Source organism: Sceloporus occidentalis, unplaced genomic scaffold (assembly GCF_023333645.1).
Source record: "Sceloporus occidentalis isolate IW3139 unplaced genomic scaffold, rSceOcc1.0.p SCAF_21, whole genome shotgun sequence".
In the NCBI taxonomy this organism is placed as follows: domain Eukaryota; kingdom Metazoa; phylum Chordata; class Lepidosauria; order Squamata; family Phrynosomatidae; genus Sceloporus; species Sceloporus occidentalis.
The window spans coordinates 12934148-12948051 of NW_028317001.1; the positions used below are offsets into that span (position 1 = coordinate 12934148).

General features: G+C 41.7%; 1 protein-coding gene across 1 annotated transcript in view; it reads right to left on the reverse strand.

The window, feature by feature from the left end:
- The window catches only part of LOC149301626 (uncharacterized), a 62661-nt gene extending 48757 nt beyond the window's left edge, over positions 1-13904 (reverse strand). Inside the window, exons 1-5 of the mRNA XM_089484329.1 lie at positions 13767-13904; positions 13139-13265; positions 10245-10411; positions 9232-9396; positions 5313-6062 (exon numbers count right to left, since the gene is read on the reverse strand). Coding sequence (XP_089340455.1) covers positions 5313-6062; positions 9232-9396; positions 10245-10337 — 1008 coding nt within the window. The 5' untranslated portion in view covers positions 10338-10411; positions 13139-13265; positions 13767-13904. The remainder of the gene's footprint in view (positions 1-5312; positions 6063-9231; positions 9397-10244; positions 10412-13138; positions 13266-13766) is intronic.

Here is a 13904-nt window from a genome sequence, read left to right on the forward strand (position 1 = left end):
AACTTATAACAAACAAATGAAGAACATTTAAATTACCAAACATACATAGGAATGCCATATATACATATAATTCTAAATGCAAAATACATTAGAATAAACTTCCAAACCTAAAGCGACAGCTAGCTCCTTTCTTTAAATAATCCTCTTTTATCTCTGGCTAATTAGTCTTTACATCTTTTCTTGTTCTTACCTGCCCTCAAGTCGATTTAGACTCATGGCGACCCTATGGATGAGAGTCCATAATTCTCTATTTGTCTTCATACTTAACCTATTCCAATTTTATTTTGAACTGTAATTATTCCCTCCCCTTTTCAATGTAAATCCTTTTTACATATTCCCTCAGATATTACCATTTCTTTCCACAATACATAGTAATCTTCATTGCAAATTTGACATTTATATAATCTTTATTATTTACTGAGTCATAAAAATAGAAAAAACGATACAAATCCAGTATCCATAACATCACTGTCACAAATCTTTCCGTTTCCTTGGACCCACTTTCTGCTTTCTGTCTTCTTGGCCTTTCAAAGAGCTCACTTTCATAATATTATAACCGAACCCTGCTTTTAAACACACATTTTATGCACAACTCTAAAACGTACGAACACAATATATCCCAATTGCTTATTGATAATATCAGTTTTCATTTATGTTCTTATCTATTGTCAAAATACCGTATGCATAACTTTGCAGTATTCGATTCCTTCTTTATCATGCTTTACTTTAAGCAGGAGACTCAAACTTTCTTCTACTGACCTATAATTAAGCAGGAAATAAAAATACACATTTAAAGAAATGTTTAAAGAACAGACTTTGTAGATTCAATTCCAGTTAATTCAGACCTCAATGAGCTTCAGATTTCAGTTCCATCCTTTTCCCATTCCTCTTCTCTTTTTCCATATCGTAATTCTGAGCCCTACAAGAGAGTTTGTCCCGTTCCCTGTAATCATTAACTCTCTGCATCCAATTTTCCCGTCTTGGAGTCTCATCTGACTTCCATAACTTTGCTATTTCAATTCTAGCTGCTGTTACAAGATATTGTATAATCCTCCAATATTGTCTTTCATCCTGTGGGCTTAAAATCGAAGTTATATTGAGTAAGTACAACTTAGGGCTCATTGGGAATTTTATTCCCAATATCTGCTGTATTGAGTCATTTGCTTTCTTCCAAAATGTCTGAATTTCCCTGCAATGCCACCATATATGATAGATGTTTCCCTTTTCACAATCACACCCCCAACAATTCCCCTGTGCTAATTTATAAGGTTTTTTTTATCTTCCATGGGGTGTAATATCACCTGTTCATTATTTTCATGTGATTCTCTTTTAGATCCTGTGCTACTGTAAATGTATTTGTTCTATTCCAGGCGTTTTGCCATTCTTCCATTTCCATTTTGCATCCCATATCCTGCGCCCATTTCCCCATATACTCTTTTACAGTCTCCTGTTCCATATTCCTGCTCAACAGTAGTTTGTGTCATTTGGATATCTTTTTCTTATCAGGTTGCCAGAACAAATCATCCAATCCGTTTAGTCTAGCTTCGATCCCTATTGTTTTGTTGTCTACCAGAAGTCTTTGTTTTAGCTGGTAGAAATTAAACCACTGTCTATTATGTCCATCCTTGTCAATATCTTCCCTAGATCTTATCGACCAATTCCCTGATTGATCTTTCTTAAGCCAATGTTTGTAAGTGAGCCAATTACTGATGCTTATCCATCTACCGAAGAGTGCCTTCTGGGCCGAAGTCCGAAGTGGTAGCTTAAAATGTCTTTTTAATCTTGTTCCAAGTGAGTAGTAAAGATTTCCTCATTGGATGATTATTGAAGTCTTTATTCATCCCCAGCTTCTCATGACATAAGAAGGCCTGCCAACCAAATCTTAACTGCACATCCTCTAGATCAAGCATTTCTTTGTCCTCTAATTTAATCCAGTTTTGGATCCAAATTAGATTACATGCCCAGTAATATAATCTGAAGTCTGGGAGCGAATAGCCCCTCTCTCTGAAGCATCTTTGAGCTCCTCCCATTTAATCCGAGGTTTGTGTCCTTTCCATATGAATCTTTTTAGCTCGGCTTCCCAACCTTTCAATATTTCATCCTTAATCTCTATTGGCAAATTTTGTAGCAGAAACATAATTTTCTGTAGAAGTGCCATTTTGATTATGGCAATTCTGCCTAGTAGTGAAAGATTTAACCAGTCTCCTCTCCTTAAATTTTCCCTTATGTCTTTCCATACCCCTAAATAATTATTGTCTTTAGAGATCCAAATTCCTAAGCAGCTCAGTTTCTTTCTTTCTTGGAAGCCCGGTTTCCTCTTTCATTCCTCTACCTCTTCTCCAGTCATATTTTTAGTTATCAACACTGTCTTGTCTTTATTGATTTTCAGTCCTGTGAATCTGCCGAATTTGTTTAGCTCCTGTAGCAGCGGTTCTCTGCCCCGATTTGGGTCCTCCAAAACTGTTACCACGTCATCCGCAAACGCTCTTATCTTGGTTCCCTTTCCTTTCCTGTTAATCCCTTTTATATTTGGATTACCTTTAACAGAGGAAATCAAAATTTCCATCACTTCTAAGAATAAGAGCGGTGATATCGGGCATCCTTGCCTTGTGCCCTTATTGATCATACATCCTTGGGATCTTTCTCCGTTGATAATTAAGCTCTTTGCCGATTATATATTTGCCTTATTGTCTCCCATTTCCATACTTTTTACCACTTCTATCAAAAAATCCCATCTCACGCCGTCGGAGGCTTTCTCCGTGTCATTAGCAATTAGGGCACATTTTTTCTCATTATTGACCTGGTAAAATTCAAGACAATTTATAATCGTTCTGATATTGTTCCTAATCTGTCTGCCCTTTAAAAACCCGTTTTGCTCCTTCCCAATTGTTGAATTCAAAATTCCCTTCAGTCTGCTGGCAAGTATTTGTGTGAATATCTTATAATCAATTGATCTATAATTAGTCATTAACAAGCTGTCCTTTCCTTCTTTGGGAATTAAAGTGATACTCGCTAGCTCCCATGAGTCTGGAATCCCCTCTGCATTAATAGGATTAAACCATTTATATAGTGGATCCACTAGTTCCCCTTGAAATATTTTATAATATCTAGCTGTAAATCCATCCACTCCAGGGGATTTCCCCTCTTTATCATCTTCTTATCTTCCCTCCGTCTATGGGGCCTGAAAAGGGAGGGGGCTTCCTTTCCTGGGAGGGCATGGTCTAGATCTTCCCTGTCTATGGGGCTTCAAAAGAAGGCCCCAGGGCAGAGGAGAATGTGGCCCAATAGAGGGACCCTAACATTTTCCCAAATGAGCACATTCTCCGTCTCTCTGTCCGGAGGCAGAGCCCTCTTTCCCAAAATGGCTGCTGAGGGATTCCTATCCAGATGCCCTCTGTCTTTCAGCAGCCCCTTTATGCTATCTCTTCCCTTGGCACTTTCCTTCTTTCCTTCCTTTAACCTCCATCCCTTCAAGGAAGGGGACTTTCAGGCAAAGAACTAACAATGGCTTCCATGTCCTTTCTGCATGTTCCCAGAGGAAGATCACTGAGCTTTACAGGGTCGTTGTGAAGGGTAAGGAAAGGATGTGTGTGTATGGGGGGGGGGGGGGGCGCTAATTCAGATCCTGTGGGCCTCTAAGCCTAATTTCCAGGGGGTGTCCCTCTCCCCAGAAGGGGCTTTGAGCTCCCTCCGTCTGCCTGCTCTTGGCTTTGGCCTAAATCTGGGCTCTTCTCTCCCCCACAGACAGAGCCCCCTTCCCCCAGAGAAAACCCCTCCCCCCCCCCCCCCCAGAAAGCTGTTGTTTTCAATGCTATGGAAGCCTATGCTATCTGATGCTTTTTATTTGTCACAAAAGTCTTTTGACTGGGAGCCTCCCCTCTTCCCAGAGATGAAGAGGGTGCCCCCATTGGAAGACCAAAGAGGGGGGCTTGCGAGACCATATCTCCCCCCAAATGAGGAGGAAGGGAGGGAGGGTCTCTCTTCTGCCCCACTTTCCAGGAGGGAGGTGCTCCTCAAAGCCCTTTTTACATCTAAAGGACCCTGCCCCCTCTCCCCATGGCTGTGCCTCTCCTCAGGTGCCCCCTGCCCCCTTTTTCTCATACATTTCTCGCCTCCACTTCCATCTCTTCCTCCCTCTGAACAGACTGTGAGGGCAGCAATGGCTTCAGGGCCTGAGACTGAGCATATGCACATGCACCAAAGGCCCCTCCTGAGCATGCGCAGGGATCGCCAGGGCCCTGCTGCTGCTGAGGCTTATTCCGTTGGCAGCCTTTGCGGAAAAGGAAGGAGTGCACCCTTCATTCCTTCCTTCCTCTCTTTTTTCCTTCCTTCCTTTGAGGAGACTTGGAGGATGCCAGAATGGAGCCCAAGGAGGAGCTGGACTCAGGAGGGAAAGGGAAGGAAGGAAGGCTCTGCTTTGTACATAGAGCTCGATCTGTCTGTTTGGTATGTGTTTGTGTGTGTTTGCCTCTTTTCTTCTTATGGCTGGGAATGGAGCTGAGGACTGATGAGAGAATAAAGTGTATTTTGTGTAAATTCAGAACTTCTGTGCATCAAAGAGTGCAACACACTGAAACAACAAATAACTTTATTGAGAACACATAATCAGAAATTCAGTGTTTAAACCAGAACTGTCCTCCCCAAGACAAAGAATACATTGAAACCCCAACACCTAAACTTCCACCTCTACCAAACCTAGCTCCCACCTCCACAGATGCACAGTCTATGCCCCAAAGGGAACAAGGTCAATTTTGCCATTCCCAGAAACTAGCCCCTTTCTGTTAATACCTGCCCCGACCTTTCTTCAGACAACATCCCACACTTTCCAAAAGCTAACATTCCCATAACTATTCTAGCCAGTTGTAAAAAAATCCCAGCACCCCCTATCTAGCTGACCTATACCATGACCCATAATCCCCAGCCAAGTTTATAACCTGAAGCAATTATCTATACTAATAGAAATTAAAATTAACAAACTATAACTTTAAAACATAAACAGACATATAGACAGACAAAATCACAAGGAAAGGCCTTTTCTTTGGATTGAAAATATACTTTTTGTATTCCTTATTGACAAAAACAATGTTAATTTACTGCTGAGATTTGAGTGGCTTCTCTCCTGTGTGGATTCTCTGATGTTTCACTAAGTTTGACTTCCAAGAAAAACATTTCACACAATGCTGGCATTTGTATGGCTTCTCTCCTGTGTGGACTCTCTGATGTATCATTAGGATTGACTTCCGAGAAAAACATTTCACACAACGCTGGCATTTGTATGGCTTCTCTCCTGTGTGGACTCTCTGATGTGTCACTAGGTGTGACTTCCGAGAAAAACATTTCCCACAATGCTGGCATTTGTATGGCTTCTCTCCAGTATGGACTCTCGGATGTTTCACTAGGTCTGACTTCTGAGAAAAACATTTCCCACAACGCTGGCATTTGTATGGTTTCTCTCCAGTATGGACTCTCTGATGCATCTCTAGGACTGACTTCCGAGAAAAACATTTCCCACAATGCTGGCATTTGTATGGCTTCTCTCCAGTATGGACTCTCTGATGTTTCACTAGGTCTGACTTCTGAGAAAAACATTTCCCACAACGCTGGCATTTGTATGGTTTCTCTCCTGTGTGGACTCTCTGATGCATCTCTAGGACTGACTTCCGAGAAAAACATTTCCCACAATGCTGGCATTTGTATGGCTTCTCTCCAGTATGGACTCTCTGATGTTTCACTAAGTCTGACTTCTGAGAAAAACATTTCCCACAACGCTGGCATTTGTATGGTTTCTCTCCAGTGTGGCCTCTCTGATGTATCACTAGGTGTGACTTTGAAGAAAAACCTGTCCTACAATGTTGGCATTGGTATGGCTTCTCTCCAGTATGGACTCTCTGATGTGTCACTAGGCTTGACTTCTGAGAGAAACATTTCCCACAATGCTGGCATTTATATGGCTTCTCTCCTGTGTGGACTCTCCGATGCTTGACTAAGACTGACTTGCAAGCAACATTTTTCCCACAGTGCTGGCATTTATGTGACTTCTTTCTTGTGTGGACTCTCTCATGACTCACAAGTTCTTCTGTAAAGAAGGACAATCACAGTCAAGAATGAATATCAGAATTAAGAGAGGAGGGTGTTACCTCAAGATTTAGCCCTTGTTGAACCCTCCCTATTTGATATTAAATTAATAAAGTTGCTGAGAGTGACCTGAGCATGACACTATTGCAGATGTCCCCAAATCCATGGAACAATCGTATCCCTACTGACAGGAGCAAAGAAGAGATTGTAGTGGGACAATCCATTAAACACGATTAAAAATATTTTGATTGACAAGTGGCATCATTTCCTGTGAGACTGCCATGGAGTACTGAGTCAGAGCCCAAAGCAAGATGCAATCTAACTGCAGAGGTCACTTCATGCTGTTTGGCACCAGGAGATGACTCACAGCCAATACAGTATACAGCTCACATGCGGATTGGTGTGGACTGGATTGGAGTTGTGTGTACGATGGTGAATTTGATGGAAGTCAGAGAGCTTGCAAATATTTGTATTATTTTGCAACTCAGGATAGAAAACCTCCAAGGACTTGGGTGAAATCAACTGTGTCTGTGAGTTACTTTGAAGTCTGGACAGTATTCAGTGCATTGCCAAAACCTATATCTAGATATTTGTTTCCATACTTTGCTATGTTATTGTTGAGCTGCATCTGGAAGTGATGCTTTCAGATCACGCTGTACATTGGCTTATGAACAGGACTGGAATTCAGAGCTAAGAAGGACCTGAGAGCCGGTGTGCTAATCCCTTTTGTCTGAGGTATTTGCATCAAGCATCCATTGCATTCAATTTGGATTCAGACAATTTTTTCCCCACCCAGGAAACATACTAAATCGATTTAAACCATTTTGAACCCTCAGTCTCTGTGCGTAAGCAACAATTTCAGTATAAATGTCCGCCCCGATATTTAATGTTCTTTGGCGTCAGTCCTGTTGCAGAGAGACACTCTGTTGGTTTACATGGCTAAGCTCCTCAATATACTCAACAAACCCACTTTCCGTTCCCTTGCAGGACCCTCAGCAATTGGAATCAAGAACATTCTAGGAAATGTATTACCATTAATATAGCTTTACATTATTCACCAATCCCACCTTTGTTACTTACCTCTTGTGTGTATGTACGAATGCTTGTGTGTGTGTGTGTGTGCGCGCGCGCGCGCGCGTGCAAGCGTGTATTTTGCTTTTTCCCTAAATAAAACATAAAAACCCATTTGAAATGCCTCTGGAGTTATGTGAGATTGCATGCCTGGTATAGTTAGGCTGACCTCCGAGGTCACTGTTGCCTGAACAAAATTATGTCTCTTCTTTGAGCTAAGTACCAAATTCCCCCCCCCCCCAAAGTATAGCACTTGCAAGTGTTCTCCCCAGACTCCAGCATTTTGGGTAACAAAGGGCCTCTGGAACCAAAAATGCAGCTAAGCAAGCTCAGGTAGGAAAATAAAAGTGCTTTTTCTCTAATTGTGTCCTCCTTTCCTTCCTTCCGAAATATTACTCATAATTGCTAAATAAAACCACTTAATATGTCTGAAAACAAGGACCTGATCCGGTTCTCATTAGTTCACTGAAACCAGTTCTGAAAATTTGTCAGAACTGCCTCCCAATCTCCAAGGCCCCTCTCCTGGCCCTTCTCAGAGGTCCCTTCCTCTCCGCACAGAGCTAGGCAATCCTGGCTTTGCTCCTGCCTTCCCCTCCTGGATCCCAGATGCATGACCCCCTTCCCTTTCTCCCTCCGCTCTCCAACCTTCTTTCTTGCCCATCAGCATCTCATTTTCAGCATCTCTTCTCTGCCTTTCATTTTTCACTTTCTGTCTGTCTCTTTATCACAGACATACCTACAGAGTGTGATGCATAAAAGGGGCACTTTGAGGCCCATCTATTGAGAAAGGCGGGATAATCAATATACAAATAATTCATTGGCAAAGGCAGAGCAAAGGAGCTGGGACCTGGACTTCAATTTTGGTGAGGGTCAAGCACCAGGGAGCAGCCTTAAAACAGCCTTAAAACATTTATAAGACAGGCATGGACTACTGATGGGGTTTGGAGGAGATCTCAGGGGCAACCCCACATTGTATTGCTGGGGGGGGGGGGGGGAATGAAATAATATTTTGCCCCTCAGCATCCCACAGCATCCCTTTGGGGAAGTGGAGGCCATTTTACCACTGTTGGGCCCTCCCTGAGCCACTGCAGGTCCAAGAGAGGTCTTTCCCCCAAGAAGACTCTCCAGAGCTTTAAAAGGATGGAAGAGGCACCAAAAAAGGTAGTAAACTTGCTCAAGGGTGTGCTGAGTACCATTTGGGTGTGAAAAGCATTAATCTCAATGACTTCTTTCCACAAAATCCTAGAATAGGCAGTTTAGGATGGAGTAATTAGAATCCTTAGAAACTGAAGAGCAATAGTGCCTCACTGAACTACAGATTCAAATATTCTACATGATGTTGCTATCACAATTAAACTAGGCTTGACAGGGATCTAGGACTCCCAGTAGACCACAAGTTGAACATGGGCCAACAATGTGATGCGGCAGCTACAAAGGCCCATGTGATTCCTGACTACATCTATATAAGAATAGTTTCTAGATCAAGAGAAGTAATAGTGCCATTCTATTCTGCTTTGGTCAGGCCTCACTTGGAATCATCCTGTGTCCATTTCTGGGCCCCACAATTCAAAAAGGATGTTGACAAATTGGAGCATGTCCAAAGGAGGGCAACCAAAGTGGTGAAGGGTCTGGAAACCATCAAGCCCTATGAGGAGCAGCTTAGAGAGCTTGTTATGTTTATCCTGGAGAAAAGAAGATAAAGAGTGGATATGATATCCATTTTTAAGTATTTGAAAGGGTGTCATTTTGCGCAAGGAGAAGGCTTGCTTTTTTCTGCTACAGAGAAAAGGAGACACCACAATGGATACAAGCCACAGGGAAAGAAGTTCTACCTAAACATTAAAAGGAACTTTGTGACAGTAAGAGCTCTTTGACAGTGGAATATACTCCTTTAGAGTTTGGCGGAGTCCTCTTCTTTAGGGGGCTTTAAAAAGAGGCTGGATGGTCATCTCTTGGGGGTGATTTGAATGTGTATTCCTGCAGGGCAGAAGGGGGTTGAACTGGATGGCCCTTGTGGTCTATTCCAACTCTATGACTCTATAATTCTAGTGGAACCATAGCGACATGATAATATAGTATGAAAAGGCCTTCAGTCTTTATAGAAAGAGCAATGGATTCAGGTTCCTTACCTACAGAAGCCACATTCTCATAATTGTCCATCATAACATAATTGTACAAAAGTTTCTGTTTCTTCGTCAACAGATTCCATTCATCTTTGGAGAAATATACTGCCACATCTGCAAAGGTCACCTGAAATAGAAAATAGCCCTCATCCAGATAGTGACTAAACAAAAGGGGAGGAAAGCACACGTTGCAACCAAATATCATTTCACCACTTCAGAATTCAGTCCAGGAAATAAACTTTAAATTCTGTCAACAAGAAAAAAATCTACTGCCTTTGAGATCAGTTTGGTTTGCATCCTTTCAATATAATAAACAATATAATTTAGGCCATGGCTGGGATACTGAGGATGGATTAGGATACTGACTATTCCAACACATATAGTACATTTAGCCACAAAAGAATTAAGGTGCATTAAGCCATTTCTTCCCAAATTTCAGAGGCAAATTTCATTTTTAAAAAACAGTTCTGGGGAGGACTCTGGATTTCAGGGCCACTGGGCCCACCCCCAATTTAGATCCAGATATGGTCCCCCATATCCCCAACATTTCACAGACAGGAAAAGCAAGGCACATGTGGACAAGCAGAAGCAGAAGGTGGTGAGGATGGCCAAAGTTGTTTATGAGGAAGATCACACAAGCTAGGAAGGGCACAGTAGTTTGCTTTTGCCTCCACCTCCTGAGCCAAAAAGGAAGACCCTTGCTACTTATCTCCTCACCTCTCCCCCCCTTTTGAGTTGATGGGGTGCAAACCCCTTAGAAGTCATTTTTAGCAACCCAAGAGACCTGAGGATAAGGGGGAAAGTGAGAGGAGGAGAGAGAAACCGGGACATTTTTGAAAGCCCCTGAAAAAGTGGGGTGACAGAGGATTAACCATTACTTTCTCTGCCAAACTGGGACAATATGTTCTCCACTTGTTTTCATGAGCTGGCCCAGCAGTGACACTAATGAAACTAATTGTCAGGATGGCGACTCACCAAAGAGTTGTTCTTGGACAGCCTCTTTCTCTTGGAGCCCAACTCCCTCCGCTTGGCCTCTGTGTTGGCCATTAGGTGGGAAGGGGGGGTCATGGTGGCCCTGCACTTGGGTCTCTTCCAGCAAAATATGCCCCTTAGCTGTGTACAAGGAGGCCAAGATGAAGTTTCTGAGAAAAGAGACTAGAGTTAGGCTTGGTTTGTCAAGAAATCCTGCATCACTCAAAGACATAGAGAACAGCATGCTGCTAGTGAGACACACAGGTGACATATGCCTCCTTTGATCCAATGCAGAGGTGGGTATCTCCTTCCTCCCTCTTCACCAAACAAAGCCCCCTGGACCTAGCATAGATTAACTTCAGCTCCCCTACACAACAGATACTCCATGTTAAAATGCTTTTCATGTCGCTATGTTATGCAGCACGTGAGGCAACATGTTAACGTATGGCGCCACATTCTCCACCTTGACTGCAGTCAGTAGCTTGTGAGCTGAAGAAACACCTGTCGCTTTCTCAATGAGCAAAGAGACACTGTAGTCTTCTCTCAGATGAGGCTCTTATTCATATAAGAAGTTCCACTGTGTACAACACTATATACATCGACACCCTCCACCATCCACACCAGTAACAACCCACTCTGAGGCACACACTGTCTGACTCTTCCTCAGTGACAGTTGAGAATGACAGTTGACAGTTGCATCAACATTCCAATGGTGCACTGTTTAAATGCTGACACATCTAACTGCCACTAGAGCTGTCAATGACTTCCACAACAGCTCCACCTAGTGGCCACATGCATGTCATTTTCTCAGACCTGTTGACCATGGTCCTGACACTCCATGCCTTGTGAGAGTGGAGGGGGGTCAGGGGATGGGGAATTGGAGAGGACCCTGGCTATGTCCCTGTAGCTAGATGTGAAATGAGCGCATCATCTGCTGAAACCTCCTGACCTCCCCAGTGGCCCTCAGAGGAGAAGGCCTTCCTTAGGCTTCTGGCTAGAGAAACACAGCTGGAGGCTTCTCCAATGCCTCGCACCCAACACTCTCATCAGGCATGGAATGACCATGGAGCATGGCTTCCACAATTCCCATTTTTCATTTTGTATTCCTTCTAATTTCACATCTATTTTAAACCTCTCCCTCATTTGATGATAAAGATACCAGTGACAATCTATGTTCTTCTTGTGTTTTGATCTCTAGTTTTCCTTGCAATTCTTTCAGTACATCCTTGTATCTTAAACATTTAGTTTTCTGGATACTTTTCCTCCCAAAAAGAGCCTCATGCGGCAAACACCATAAAGGTATTTTGGGACATATTCTACACTTGTTTTCCCCAGATCTTCAATAGAGCTTTTCTTACGAAATTATTTATGCTTTCTTTATGAACTTTCTCTTTACCGTAAATTATGAATCCATGCCACTCAAATCTTAAATGTTCACCCTCCGGACATAACAACTGTTCATTCTCTGACATAAGCCATTCTCTAGTCCAAACTAAACAACAAGCAGCATAATAAAGTCCTCCTCTACTTTTGTCATCACAAAGTATTTTCATTTTTATCCTGGCTCTTTTTTTAATTCCAAATAAATTGTGAGATTTCCTTTTGCCATAGATTCAATGGATTTTCATTCTGGATGATGGGTATCGCTTGGAACAGAAACAGTATTTCAGGAAGGAAACTCATTTGGATCAGTGATATTTTTCCTAATAGCGATAAGTGTAATTTCCCCCATTTTTCTAGGTCTTTTCTGATTTCCTTCCATGTGTCTCATAGTTATTGTAAAATGGATATGAGTTTTTATTTGTTAACATTTATTCCTAAATATGTAACTTTCTTTCTCACTTTAAATCCACTAATTTCTTCCTGCATTTGTTCTTCCTTTTCCTCATATTTTTTGTTATTAATGTTATTTTGTCTCTGTTTACTTTTAGTCCTGAAACGTATTTGAAACCCACTATTACATCCATCATTTGTCTTGTGCTCTTTTCTGGGTTCTCCAGGGAATACAAATGTCGTCTGAGAAGACTCTCATTTTAAACTCAGTTGTTTTTAATTTTTATCCCATTGATCTTATTTTCTAATCTTATCCTATTATTCAGTGCTTCAAGGATCAGAATGAACAAAAGGGGTGAAAGTGGGAAAGCTTGCCATTTACCTTTAGAAATCTTAAATTCCTCTGTTTTTTTTATAGTTAATAATTAGTTTGGCTCTTTGATCTTTATACATTGCCTTTATCCATCTTAAAAAAGAAGCTCCTATTTCAATTTTTCAAGTGTCGCAAATAACATATCCCAGCCTATGTTATTGAAGGCCTTTTCTAAATCAACAAAGAGAAGTGCAAGTTTTTTGTTGTGCCTTTCAAAATATTGAATTATATTTAAGATGCTTTGTATGTTATCACTGAGTTGTCTGTGAGGGAGAAATCCCAATTGGTCCTTTTGAATCCAGTCTTTAAGAAATTTTTTGAGTCTATCGGCAAAAATCATAGAAAATAATTTATAATCCATATTTAATAAAAAAATTATAGCTCTTTACCTCAGTTGCATCTCTACCTTCTTTTAACAGCAAAGTTATATTATATTGTTTCCATGTTTCAGGATAATGGTTTTCTTTGATGGCATTTAATTTTAATTTGAGTGGTGTTAACAATTGATCCTCAAATACTTTATAATAACTGACGGTGAAGCCATCAGTCCTCGTGTTTTCCCTTTTTAAAACTTTTTCTTATTACTTCAATGATTTCTGCTGCTGTGATCGGTCCATTTAATCTATTTCTTTCTATTTCTATACTCATTTTGGGGATATGTAAATTCATTTTATAAACCCAGTGAAACTAGTAACTTACAAAGCTCTAGTAAACAGCATGTACACACACAATCCCCACACAAAGGACGCACTGGCGCACTGTGTGTCTGGGGTCTGGAAATCTCACTTCCACCTTCTGGGAAGACAATGCTGCCAGAGACTGAATTTGGGGCTTTATTGTTGGGGCGTGGAAAGATGCGCTCTGTCCACCATGACCACCTGAAAAAGTTGAACCATGTCAACAGGACGCCACAGAGAGGGAATCTGAAGAGATGTCTGCAAAGATATTCAAGGAAAATATTTCTTCACCTCTGCAAACGGCCTTGAGCTCCCAGCTTGAGAAATAAAAACAATAGCACTTCAAGCTTTCACCCTACACGAGGGCTTTAATAAATAAGTTACTTTGTCAACCAATCAACAATAACAACAAAACAGAGAGGCGGTTACTCTAACATCCAACTGTCATAATTGACACACTCTCTCAGAAGGACTGGCAGCATCAACATTCCATAATGCAAGTGTCGACTGTTAACTGCCACTGGAATTTGACTGTTTACAATACTTAGCTCACAGCTGGTCTTGTGGTCACACACGTGTCATTTTCTAACATTTAAGCCTGCAAATCATGGGCTCAGTATCTCAGCGGCAACCCTTCCACACAATCCTGGACTGAAAGATTTGAAGAAAGGTCCCCTTTCAGCTCCAGGAATAAACACCTACCTTCAACACAAAGACCCTGACTCCTGCAGCCCCAGAAAGGCCTCTTCCACAGTCCTTTATGGCCAGAGCTTCCCTGGGTCAGAGGCCGTCTCCTCAGCCATAAGAAGGGTTGCTCTGAGTGCGAAGGAGGAGGAGGTC